Source organism: Cyprinus carpio, chromosome A13 (genome assembly GCF_018340385.1).
Source record: "Cyprinus carpio isolate SPL01 chromosome A13, ASM1834038v1, whole genome shotgun sequence".
Classification (NCBI taxonomy): domain Eukaryota; kingdom Metazoa; phylum Chordata; class Actinopteri; order Cypriniformes; family Cyprinidae; genus Cyprinus; species Cyprinus carpio.
This window is the reverse complement of record NC_056584.1, coordinates 5651502-5663990: the sequence shown is the minus strand read 5'-3', so window position 1 is coordinate 5663990 and position 12489 is coordinate 5651502. Positions and strand designations below refer to the sequence as shown.

The 12489-nt window shown below is 36.3% G+C and overlaps 1 protein-coding gene across 2 annotated transcripts in view; it reads left to right on the top strand.

Moving 5' to 3' along the window:
• The first annotated feature begins 3213 nt into the window (after positions 1-3213).
• LOC109070529 (sprouty-related, EVH1 domain-containing protein 2) overlaps positions 3214-12489 on the top strand; it is a 29750-nt gene continuing 20474 nt past the window's right edge. Inside the window, exon 1 of one of the 2 annotated variants that reach the window (XM_042768444.1) lies at positions 3214-3762. In XM_042768444.1, the coding sequence (XP_042624378.1) occupies positions 3737-3762 (26 nt within the window). In that variant the 5' untranslated portion in view covers positions 3214-3736. Of the gene's footprint in view, positions 3763-11431; positions 12120-12489 lie in introns of those variants that run through there. The other variant, XM_042768445.1, reaches the window with a different exon arrangement.

Here is a 12489-nt window from a genome sequence, read left to right as displayed (position 1 = left end):
TTCAACTGTTTGAATTACAGAAAATTACAGAAATCACATGATCTGATCAAAATCACAAACACACACACACACACACACACACACACACACACACACACACACACACACAGTTAATTATTAAACAATCCGTGTCTGAGCAATGGTTAACTGTAGCTCTTTCTTTTCTTCCTGCATCTTTTTTATGTCCTGTCATTTGTCTAAATAATTCATTTTTAATGAATGAAGAGTGTGTCTGAATTCTGAAATTGCCTTTAATTAGTACTGCATGACAGAAATGACCCAATCAGTGATGAGCAATATTTAACAGCAAAGCTTACAAATGGTTATGACAGGCACCATCATCACTTCTGTATTACTGCTAAGACTATTATAAGCTGTAATGTTCATGATGGGATGTCAGTCCGGTGACAGAGACACAAACGTGTTATCATCAGTGTGTAAAGTAAGGGCAGAAACAAAATGCATTTTGCAAAAGCTGTTCTCTGCCAGTGTTACGACTGAAACTGAGCAACCAGAACTTATTACGGTTATTTTGATTCCAGTGTGGTCATGGAGCCCTGTAGCTGAGGGAAGCCTTTCTTCTGTTTCTGTCTGTCCTGTTACTCTGTCAGTGTGTCATGCGCTGGTCCAGAATAACAAGTGGGGCTCGCGTTACTCATAAGTATTTTTTTTTTTTTTTAAGCATTTTGAGAGTTTGGACTGAGAGTCTGTGGGATATTTGCTAATGTGTTCATCAAGCAGGCCGGTCTTCTGTAGGTCTGCCTTTGGAAATGGTTTTAGCACACTTCAATAAACTGTTTTCAAGTTTTATGTTGCTTATATATCAAAATATATGGGATTTTTTTTTTTTTAATTCTATTAGTCCCTATTGTAATTATTGTTGTTGTTGTTTTTTTACTTTATTATTAATTTTCTCTTGCAGTGCTGTGTCTGGTATAGAAGAAATAATAATAAAAAGTCTTCTGCAATATGTCAGACAATTGCTTTTATTTAACGAATTTGATAATAAGGGATGCTGTTTTATGTAACTGAGGTTAGAAAGTAAATTGTTTGGGACCGATTGTTTATGGACATAACAAAAAGCATTGATAATTGAGTGTTCTGTCAATAATTGTCTCATGCATATATTAAAAACACCATATATTTGTCTGTTATTATTTTAAATATATTCTTATCCAGTGCCAAGCACAATTTATGTAAGTGGATCTTTTCTCTCTCTGGATCATAGCATAACTGCTGAATGCCGATTTAAATAAAGATTGGGATATATATGTATTTGATGCGATTTGTTCTTTTTTTATTACCCAAATCCATACTCAAATCCAAAAAGAGGACAGTTTAACTCTCTGTAAATGTTTTACCACTTTTCCGGTGATCAAACATTTGCCGTAGCCACCAATGAGTGCTTGGGACAGTCAGCGGTGAAATGTCACATGATCATGAGGCAGGCATCACAATGGTGTTCTTATCATGAAGAATGACTGAAATCACTGTAATTGTTAATCATGAAGATAGTTAACTATTGTCAAGTGTCCGAAGCAGTGTATATGGCCTGAAAAAGCACCTTCCTGATTACTTTACGGCATCTCAGATACTTTGAAATGATTTCCAAATGATGCTTATTGGCCAACAATGGCAGTTCTTTCTGTGAGTCATTGTGTGGTGTGTAGTATGAAGTGATTTAATGAAGAATGCTTTAAGGGAGCCCTGATTTAAAGTGATCAGTAAGGAATTTGGACTGTCACTGGTGAACGTAGCCCTCAGTTCTCAAAATGCCTCTCTAGTCCCTTGATCAAAGCATGTCTAATCCGCAGCTTTCCCTCCGAGTCAGAAGTTACACAGATAAGGAGTCCGCGCTGTCCACCTTTGACCCTGTTTACACTTTTCAGAGGAATTGATGCACTAAAGTAGCACTTGAAAAGCCTTTGTTGTTGTGTAATGTTAGACATCACTGCTCACATAAGGTGGACAACACAAAAAACACAAAAAAAAGGCTAATTCAGAAATATTTGGAATCAGAAGTCATGGATAATGACCAGTTTATGTGTGTTTTTACTAACTAGCTGTGCATGGCTTATTTAAAGTTCAATTATATTGTTATCCATTCACTAAAAGAAACAAAAACAATTTTCATTTCAATTTTTAATATAATGTTGTATCACACACTTTTTTCATTCAACTTAATAAAAAAAACAAGCACAAAATTACAAAATTACAGAATTTATCGGGGTTCCAATTCCATTTAAAAAAAATAATAATTAAAAAAATAAAATAAATAAAAACCCTGGAAAAAACAAACAAAAAAACTTATAGGAAAAATTCCTAATCCTTAATAACAAAGTTATAAATACAATAAAAAATGTTCTACAAACACAAAATATATACATTAAATTAAATTACACAAAAATCATCTGAGTAAAAAAAGTGCTGCATGACAATGAAAAAGTCAGATAGCCTAATTATTATTTTTTTAATCTTTGAGAAAACTGTTTTATTAAACACATTTGTATAGTATAGTTTTGCTTTGTTTTATTTATTTTATTTTTTACTTTGTTTTTTGTGTGTTGCTTTGTTTCTTTTGTTTAATATATATATATATATATATATATATATATATATATACACATATATATATTTGCTTTTTATTTTTTATATATATATATATATATATATATATATATATATATACACATATATATATTTGCTTTTTATTTTTTGTTTGCTTTTAGTTTTTGTTGTTGCTCTGTTTTGTGTGTGTTGCTTTTTGTTTTTTTGTTTTGCCTTTTTTTCTTTTGTTTTTTGCTGTTTTTTATTTTTTGTTTGTATTGCTTTGTTTAGTGTTTGTTGTTGTTTTGTTTCGTGTGTGTTGCTTTGTTTTTTTTCTTTTGTTTTTTGCTGTTTTATTTTTTTTTTGCTGTTTTATTTTTTTTTTTACATTTTTGTTTCTATTACTTTGTTTAGTTTTTATTGTTGTTGTTGCTTTATTTTGTTTTGTGTGTGTGTTGCTTTGTGTTTTTTATGTTTTGTTTTGCCTTGTTTTTTTTTGTTTGTTTGTTTGTTTGTTTGTTTTTGCAATTCAGAGTGAGAGTAGCATTCCATCTCCTTGAAAAACTAAAGCATGACGGTTTCTTGTTAGAAAATGTGAGATTTAGCCAATCTGCGAAAGTCGCAATGACACTTCTTTAAGCAGCAGTCCAGCCAGACTTTCTCTCATGCAGCACGATGATCTGTAAAACGATTCCCACTGGTTTGAGCGGCGCTCGGCTGCAGTGTGACTTCATCGCTTCCGCCCTCTCGTCCTCCCTCCCCCGCGAGCGCTGCTGCTGCTGCTCGATAATCCAACATGGAGTAACCAGAGATGGGGCTCGTCGGGGCCACCCTCAGCAACATCAACGCATATTTCATCTAAGGGATTTTCGGAAATACACTGAAGCGCTCGAACTGTGGGACATTATTCGGGGGATCTGGTTTAGCTTTCTTTATTCCAAGATCTCCAAGGTTTTCATTAGCAACTGGTTAGATCCAGTGAAAAAAAAGAAGAAGAAGAAAAAAAAAAGAAAAGAAAGAAAAGAAACGAAAACCCATCAAGACGGAGTCGAGGAGAGGAGCGAGAGCAACACGAAGACACTCTGTAGCCGAGCGAAATTTGAGGGATTATTTGGAAAAGAGTGGCATAAAAATGACGAGCGAACAGAGTGCACCCGCTGTGGGATCTTTTTGTAGGTGAAACGAGAAAATGATTGAAGAAACACACCCAAACGAGTAAGTACCTGGAAATAAACGTCTGTTTTTGGAGGGGTTGTCTTTGTTCTGGACGTTTGTTCACTTGTGCATCTTTCACGGCGCGAGGCAGCATCTGCAGACGGCGCTGGGAAAGTTTGGGAAACTATTTAGCGTGTAAATGTTGAGTGGTATTGTCAGTGGACGGGGGGATCGGGCCCTCTCCCGCTGATCGTCTGGAGGAGGAGGAGGAGGGGGGTGGATCGGAAATATTTTGTAAAGGGATCTGATGTTTGAAAGGCCCTTCCTTGAGCGTTCCTCCGTGTTTGCGCGTAGTATGTTGTTTTGCGCAGCAGAGACATTTTGTTTGTTTGTGTTCTGAACAACTGAGCTTGCGTCAATATCGACCATGCATAAAACCGAAATGGGTTTATTTGTTGGGAAGTCTGTTGCAGTGGTCGGAAATATATCCGCCATTTGTTGCTGTGTTGTTTTTTCTTCTCGTCAGGCGCTTTGAATCGTCCTCATTTGCATATAGTGCTTCATTCATAAAACCAGCAGCATTTGGCTCGCTGACAATGCGTTTATAATCGCTGCTCGGGCTGTTCAGTCTGTTAAATTGGGGCTGAAAGCTATAACTTCAACTCACCACGAATAATATTCTCTAAAACCAGACTTAGCCCACACATCAAGGGGCGGTCACACTGCACTTTTCGTTCCATTGACTTCCATTCATACGTATGCGTAGGCCCACGCATTATCTGTCTGTCTCCGGCTTTATTTTTTCTAATACACTGTCCTTCCGTGACAGAGCTGCTGTCACACGTTAAGAATGGTGTGGTCGCGGATGAACTGGAGTCAGTCTGCTCGCGCTTGTCAGACGGAAGGGCGAAGGGCAGAGCAGTTGTTGTTTGCGCTCATTCATAAAAGCTGTAACCTTCAGCCGCTCCATTCATGACTGCAGCGATCGCTTCGGCGATAAGCCGCGATCGGCGTGCGTCGAAAACACGCGTCTGATATAATAAACGATGAGTTACTGTTGCTGACCAAGCGTATTTACTCGTTAACTACTGCCCATTAAGTTATTATAGGCTACACTGCGCTGTACTTTAATGAAAGGTTACTATATAATAATATAATATACAAAATATAACAATAATATTTCCTCCAAAATAGCATAGCTATTTCAGTGCTTGCTACTACAATAAAATAGCGCGACATAAACGTTTATGACGAGTTTATTCGCGTTTTTTTTTTTTTTTTTTTTTAATGCAAGGTTTCTTGCATGAGTAGTTATGGTCTTTTATATTATATATACCAAATAAAAAAAAAGTGTGGTTGTTACAGTAGGGCCCACTTATATTACATGCTATATGTAGCCTACTACTACATACTAACATTTAAACCAATCATTTGATACAATACACTTATTTTGTACATGCTTGTATTCTATTTTTATATAGATATAAATATAACCCTGCGTGTAATTACATCTATTTACACTGTTGACCCAAGCCCTACCCCTTAACCCACCCTTAAACTTAACCGTGCCAATAAACCTGTCCCTAATCATAACCATATCCCGATTACTTATCAGCAAGAGTTTTTTTATGCAATGTGAACACAGTAAGTAGAACATTGTAACAAGCAACAATAGCAATAATAATATTTATTTATTTTACTTAATGCATTTAATATAAAATGTGACCCTTACAATAAAACTATTATGGCCACTGCCATCAAAACATAAAAGGAAATGAGTCAAATATTCCTAAAGCTTCTCACACTTTCGTATGTCAGTTTGATTTTACAGTAGTAAAAGTAATTAGTTACCATGACACGTGTTTATATACAGTCTGCCGTGTTATTTAGGGACTAGCTTGTTTAGGGCCTTGTTCCCCAATAGGATGGATGTGATCATATGGCGCTCAAACACAGGCAGTGCGGTCTTATCAGTAATGTTCCCAAACTAAGATTTGACTCTGCCAGTAAATAGTGTAGAAGACAACAGTGCAAAATGACTTTCAGAAAGGGCCATACCCAATCCTGTGCAGGAAAAATGGATTTCAGATCCTCGTTGTCACTCTGACTCATAGGAACAGCCCCGGCACAGACTGTGTGTCTGCTTTAAATAAAAGTATTACTTTCTGTCTGTGGATGATTATCCTTACAGTTACTCTTCAGTTCGTATGGTTTGTTCTCTTTCTTACATTCTGTTTCTGTTACACAGTCGAATTACAATATTGTTAGAAAATAAAAGTCATTATGACAGTTCGCTTCTAACGTCTTTTCCCAGCTTGTCTTATATTTTTGACATGCTGGCTTGATCTACAGTAATGATTAACCTTAATGACTTTAAAATGATGAGTCCTCAATGTTACAAGGGCAAGCTCAGCACTTTTACAGCCTTATGTCTCTCTTTCTATTAATTTGACTTAATATTGGTAATGTTAGCAATTTAATTCCCTTTAAGAGGATGTTGGACTGTATTGATTTCCCTGGCTTTTGTCTGGGGAAAAAAAGAGCTTTACTTAGTCTAAATCTGCTTATATTCTGGGCGGGTTGTGTTTTTTGAAGTGTTGTAAACCGAGGATTGACTGTTAAGCCACTATGACCAGAAGTGCATTTCTATTGATTTATCGTTAATGGGATGTTGTTGTATTTGAAGTGAGCTTTTGATTCATGTTCTGTGAGTAAATAAGTAGGCAAATTTTATTTATTTATTTATTTTTTTTTAATGCCACAAAAGTCTTTAATATATTCCTAAATGTTAATTATGATAGAAACTTGGATGATACACAGATTATTTGTTGATTTTAGTCACATTCACACTCACATTGTCACGCCCTGCACTACATTAAATACATTAAAATGAACAAAATAATAAATAAAATGCACTTTAGTTTTGACCCTTCCTAGTACAAAGAATCATTCTCAGATTATGTAACCAATGAATGCATGAATATTAAAGCAAGGATGTGCTTCACATAACAGCAAGCAAGTTAAGTCAGTTTTTTTTTTTCTAAAAATGTGATTGCGCAACAATATATTCGCGCACACAGAGGCGGTAATCATGGTTCTGTATTAAAATATATTGAAACGCTTAACATGCACATAACTGATAACAGGATGATTTTAGTGCTTCAAAAAGCTTTAGGTTGACAATATATATTTAGCAGAAAATATATTAGATATATTGTGCAGCCCTGGTAAATATACAGTTTATATTTAAGTGCAATTATAACAAATATAAAGCCGCCATTTGGTCTGACAGGTTTCCATTTCAGAGTTCAAGACGTGCTTTTCTTATCCCCTGTTATCAGACGTCCAGCGCTTCTTATGAATGTGTTTCACATCCTGTGGAAAAGACACAAGGGCCAAATGCTCCTGCCCAGTCTTCCAGGCTGTTCATTTTTTTATTTGATTGTTTGCTTAAATGTTTTCTTGGTCAAGCCAGGTAGTAAAATGTGATGGTTTATTTGTGAAGGCCACTCTGCCATTGTCCAAACATAGCTCCCCGTCCTCAGGAGAATGAAAGCGCTGTCAACTTCTCACCCCTCTGTGGTCCTGCTGAGAAGGGAACACAGATAGCTCTTCTGTCACGGCCCAGACAGGAAGCCATTATCTGCGCTTTATTGAACCTGTTGTTCTTTTTCATTCAATCAGCCCTCCCCTCCACCCGAAAAGCATTGCAGAGCCAAATGAGGTCTTGTGAATTGCACTGCTCTCGTATGGAAATGTGCATGTGTCCACTGGAAGCCCAGTCAACTGCACAAGTCCTTTTATTCAGTGTGCTTCTACAGCCCAGTGACCGGCCATTCAGAAATAAGCCAACAGATAACGAGGAGACTTTCTGCCAAATGTCCAGTGTTAGTCCAACCGCCAGACTGAAAGTTTGTTATCTCTAAATCAGGATTCAAGCTGAATTCAATATCAAATGCAATGGGACACCTGGACATGAACAATAGCTTTGGTATTACTTGCCACCATTATTTGGCGCTCTTTGTTTCCTTTATGGCCTTAAGGCTTGGTTTTCCCCTTCTTAGGTTGAGGATGTAGTTGATACGACACTTAGAGCAGGTCTGTGGCTGAATAGCACTATATTGTGTTTGTAACCATATGTTTAGGTGTGTTTTTGTGTCTCTGTTTATTTATTTAAAAAAAAAATTGGAAATGTAATTCAGGAATTTTTCACCCAGAAAACCACAGTATAACGTCTAATAACGTCTAATAATCTTTAAATTCGCTGATTTAAATAGTTTTTGAGTAAGGATGTCAGATGGTATAACCATTAGATCATATTTAAAAATAAAAAAAAACTTTTCTCCTTGAACATTTTGATTTAAAACTTTTTTTAAAAACAGTGATTATGGATATAAATACATTAAATGGGTAAGATATATATATATTTTATTTCTTGTTTTTTTTTTATTTTCTTGATGGTTATACCACTTGACACTGCTAAAAAACTTTAACTTTTAATATACTTTTAATAATTTTAATATGCTGATTTTGTTATTACTATGTTGAAAACAGTTGTTCTGCTAAGTATGCTTAGATGCATTTTTTTCTGCATTGAAAGTTCAAAAGGACAGCATTTATTGGAAATCGAAACCTTTTACGCCATTATAAAAGTCTTTACTGTGACGTTTAATCAATTTAATGCATCCTTGCTAAAGAAAAGTTTTAATTTCATTAAAAAAAAATAATAAAAAAATAAAATAAAAATACAGGCCGCAAACATTTGAACAGTAGTGTGAATATATATGTCAGATTGCCGTTTTTTGCTACTGTTTCACAGCTGTTTTTTTTAGCGTCTCGCGCCATGAGCTTTTTGTTTTTTAGACACCATGTCAGATTGGTAATAGTTCTGCTTTTGACACATGCCTCAAAAACGGTTTAGGACAATGGAGCAGTCATGAATCTGTGGGTGAGATAATCATCTTGAGCTTATTAGATATTTACGTGAGCAGTGATAATAATAATAATTTAAGCGTGCAATTTCAGTGACATAAGCACTGAATTTGCACAAAACTCCCTCATTTAATAGACTTTTCAAGATTAAAATTCCTTCATTGTATTGCCTGAGGTGTACAAAATAGACATGCTTTAAAAAAGAGAGTCTTGTTTCCTCTTCCCTCTCTTTTGTAGTTGGCTGTAAGTAGAGCCAGGCAGGGTTACACAGACCTTATCTAAGGAAGTAACAGTCTGCCCTTATCAGGTTTGGTGCAACTGTTTAACCCACCTGCCAAAAGAGGCGGAAACCACTCAGCCCCACATTTATAGATTTGCTTTTCATATCTTGCTTGGGTTTTTTTATGTGTGTGCCTTAGGGTGCCTATATCTTACTAATACAAATAGTGTATAAACTGCCCAGAATATTCAGGATATGTATGGAGAAAGCATATAGTGTTTGAACAAAATGACACTGAGCTCTTTTTGGAGGAACAGACTTAAATTTAAATCATTAATCACACAAAATCTATTGCCCTCAGTTTTCAAATCTCATTCAGGTTATTCAAACCAATTCTGTTGGGAGTCAATAATTTCAAACCAGGCACATCTTCATATTTTCTCTTTAGCATCATATGCTGAGAGGTGTGCAAACTTATGTGTCTAAATAAGACTGGAAACATGTATTGAGCAAGTAAATAAGGTCTATTTTGATTCATGGTGTCTTAAACCATTTACTGAACTTTGGTGTCTTTTGTTTTTCTAAACGCAATAAGCTACTAACATATACATCTCTCACACCTGGTAAAATCACTTATAAATGCACCGGCTGGAGTGGCTTATTGCTTGATTAACCAAACCTAATTTTCAGGCAAACACTTTTGGTTCTTTTTATTTGATCATATTTCCCTATAAGTTTGAGTTGGAAGATATTCATAAGCAGAGAAGAGCGCAGCACACGATTGTGTCCCATCCCCCAGAATTCACGTGTTTTCCCTAGAGAAAGAGAGAAAGAGACTCTACTGACTGTTGCAACACTCATGTGATAAATGTCATGTGTTCACATGTCTACCGAATGTCCACTGCACCACTGGACTGAACAGCGAGGGCGGCCTGTATTCCTGTCCACATTCCACTTGTGTACAACTATGATGCAATTTGGTGCCTGCAAGTTTTTTTTTTTCTCTATAAGTTGCAGTTAAGTTGCAAAGAAAAACAATGCAGGCACCAAACTGCATCATAGTAGAACTATAATGCAGTGGGCAGTTCTTTACAGCTGTCCGGGATGCATCAGGACGCAATGACAAAGTCTATTACTCTTTATATTTTTTGAATATTCAAGTCAGTTTTACAGCACACTCAAATATAGCCAGGCTTTTGACTATGCCATAAAGTCTGGTCCACACTGCAGCTCATTTTGGTCAAGAACCAACCATTTAGATAAGAGACAGTCTTATACAGGGTTTTATACATATATATTAATTATAATTGGAACAATAAATCAGCATGAATAAAATAAAGTAATGATGCAACAGTCATGGCAAATGGTTTTACAAAAAACAATGTGGTACAGACAGCAGAAAGGTCCAATGACTAAACTGGCAATTAAGTGTTACAATAAAACTTTAGAAACGAATGATTCAGAATGCTTTAAAAAATAACCACCCATAAAGATACAGTATAGATACAATCAAATTCATATACTGGTGTAATTGTGGTGAAAAACTAATTCTGGTTACCATTTTGGAATAAAACATTTTTTTTTTTAAATTTTGGAATAACACTAAAAGTGCTGTAAATACAAGAAATGTAGTAACACGATGTTAAATCATATATCTGAACATTACTAGAACTATTTTAAATAAAATATATTACTGGATTGTTTCTTTCACACCAGTATATGATGCTGACTGCATATATCAAAAATGTCAAATATGATCTGCGATTTTAACTGTGCCAGCATCTAAAGTATGTTAAATATTTATAAAATAAAAACAGAGGACAATATACTGTACCTGCTGGTAAAACTGGTTGGAGTGCAGAGTTCTTTCAGTGGAAAGAAGATGATTCATTTCATATGTGAAATTCCATATGCATCTGTTATCATCATGTTTTTGTTTGTTTTTTGCTTTATTGTAAGAACAGAGATTTTGTTGTTGTTGTTATTATTATTAATACTTCTTTTAGCAAGGGCAAATTAATTTGATTAAAAGTGCAAAAGTCTTTTGAACTTTTTGAACTTTCTATTCAAACAAAGAATCTTGTCTTATAAATGTTTCCAAAGAACACAGGAATTACATTTTAAAATTCAAATATCAAATTCAAATAGAAAACAGCTTTTTTTTTTTTAAGTGTAAAAATGTTTCAGTTATTTTACTTTGTATTTAAATAAATGCAGCCTTGAAAAGACTTCTTTCAAAAACATTAAAAAAGTACCAACCCTAAACATTTGAATGGTAGTGTAGCCACTGAAATAACATTATGCCTAAAGCAATCATTTAGCCAAAAATGAAAATTCTGTCATCATTTACTCACACTTCTGTTGTTTTAAACCTGTATGACTTTCTTCTGCAGAACACAAAGATCAGTTTCGGTGACATTTCAGTGAACTTCCCCATTCATCTAAGTAGCAGAAATGGTGCAGGATCCCCTGGATGTACATGAAATTGTCAGTGTATATATTGCTTGTAAAAAACAACAACAAAAAAAATTGTAATCATAAAACATGGCTGCTTTTGAATGGCCTCCAATGGAGAAACCAGTGGGTCCAGGTTTAGCTTGTTAACCGCTGCTAGTAAATGCCACAACTGCACCATCTGACTTCAAAAAGCATCTTTCTCCATTGACGGCTCTCTTTTGTTCATCCTCTACATTAGATTGAACAATGCTACACCGTCAAACCGCGTTCAGGACCAGTTCTCCTGTTCGCACCGATGATTGATGGTTAAGATGTAGGTGTTTACACAGCGTATAGTCAGCTCTCGGTGTGTGTGTAGGTGTGTTGTTTGATGTAGAGGGGCACAGTAACTAACTGCACTGGTTCATGTTCGGTTGAGCCCACACCCTGTGCATGTGTGGGTGTTGTTGGTCGTAGCTTTAGCTGGAGGTGTAGGCGAGTTGGAGCTTACGCTGCTTGGAGATTATATTCTCTGCAAGTTAGACCGCGAGAGAGAGAGAGAGAGAGAGAGAGAGAGGGAAAGCTGTGCTGTAGGCCGCCGGCTCAAGGCAGAAATGGCTGCTTGCGGATGACTCATACTCCAGCACTCCGAGTGTTTGTCAAGGAGACTGAATCATACAGTGTGTGAAGAGGAGGCTGGAGCTTTATCCCTGCTTTCTGGACGCAGACATGCTCGGTCTCCTTCCTTCTGAGCGCGACCGGGAGACGCTCGCCCCGCCGATGCCGTGAGCACTGCCGCTAGATACGCATAGATGATGGAGAGCAGCCGGTAAGCTAGGTCGAGGCAGGTTTTTCCGGATTGTTCTGTTGTCAAGTGCCGTTCTGCTCTGCGTTTGTCTGTCGGGGTTGCCATGTCTTTGTATAAAACGCAAGGTGCTGTTTTGAATGGCAGTAGTGAGGTTCATGTGGCATCTTCAGTTTCGGTTATAATCTGATTCCAAAATGATGCTCAGTGCATCTCAATTTTTCACAGGGTTGCAAATTCTGTGTAAAGATTCAGTATGAAATATGTCTGCGCTGACTGGTCGATAGGAGTGGAATAAGCAGCTTTGATAAAATCAGAGGCCGCTTTCACTCTATGTAAATGAAATGCTGCATCTTAGCCACCTTAAGTTTGGTCATCGTTTATGGATGTGCAT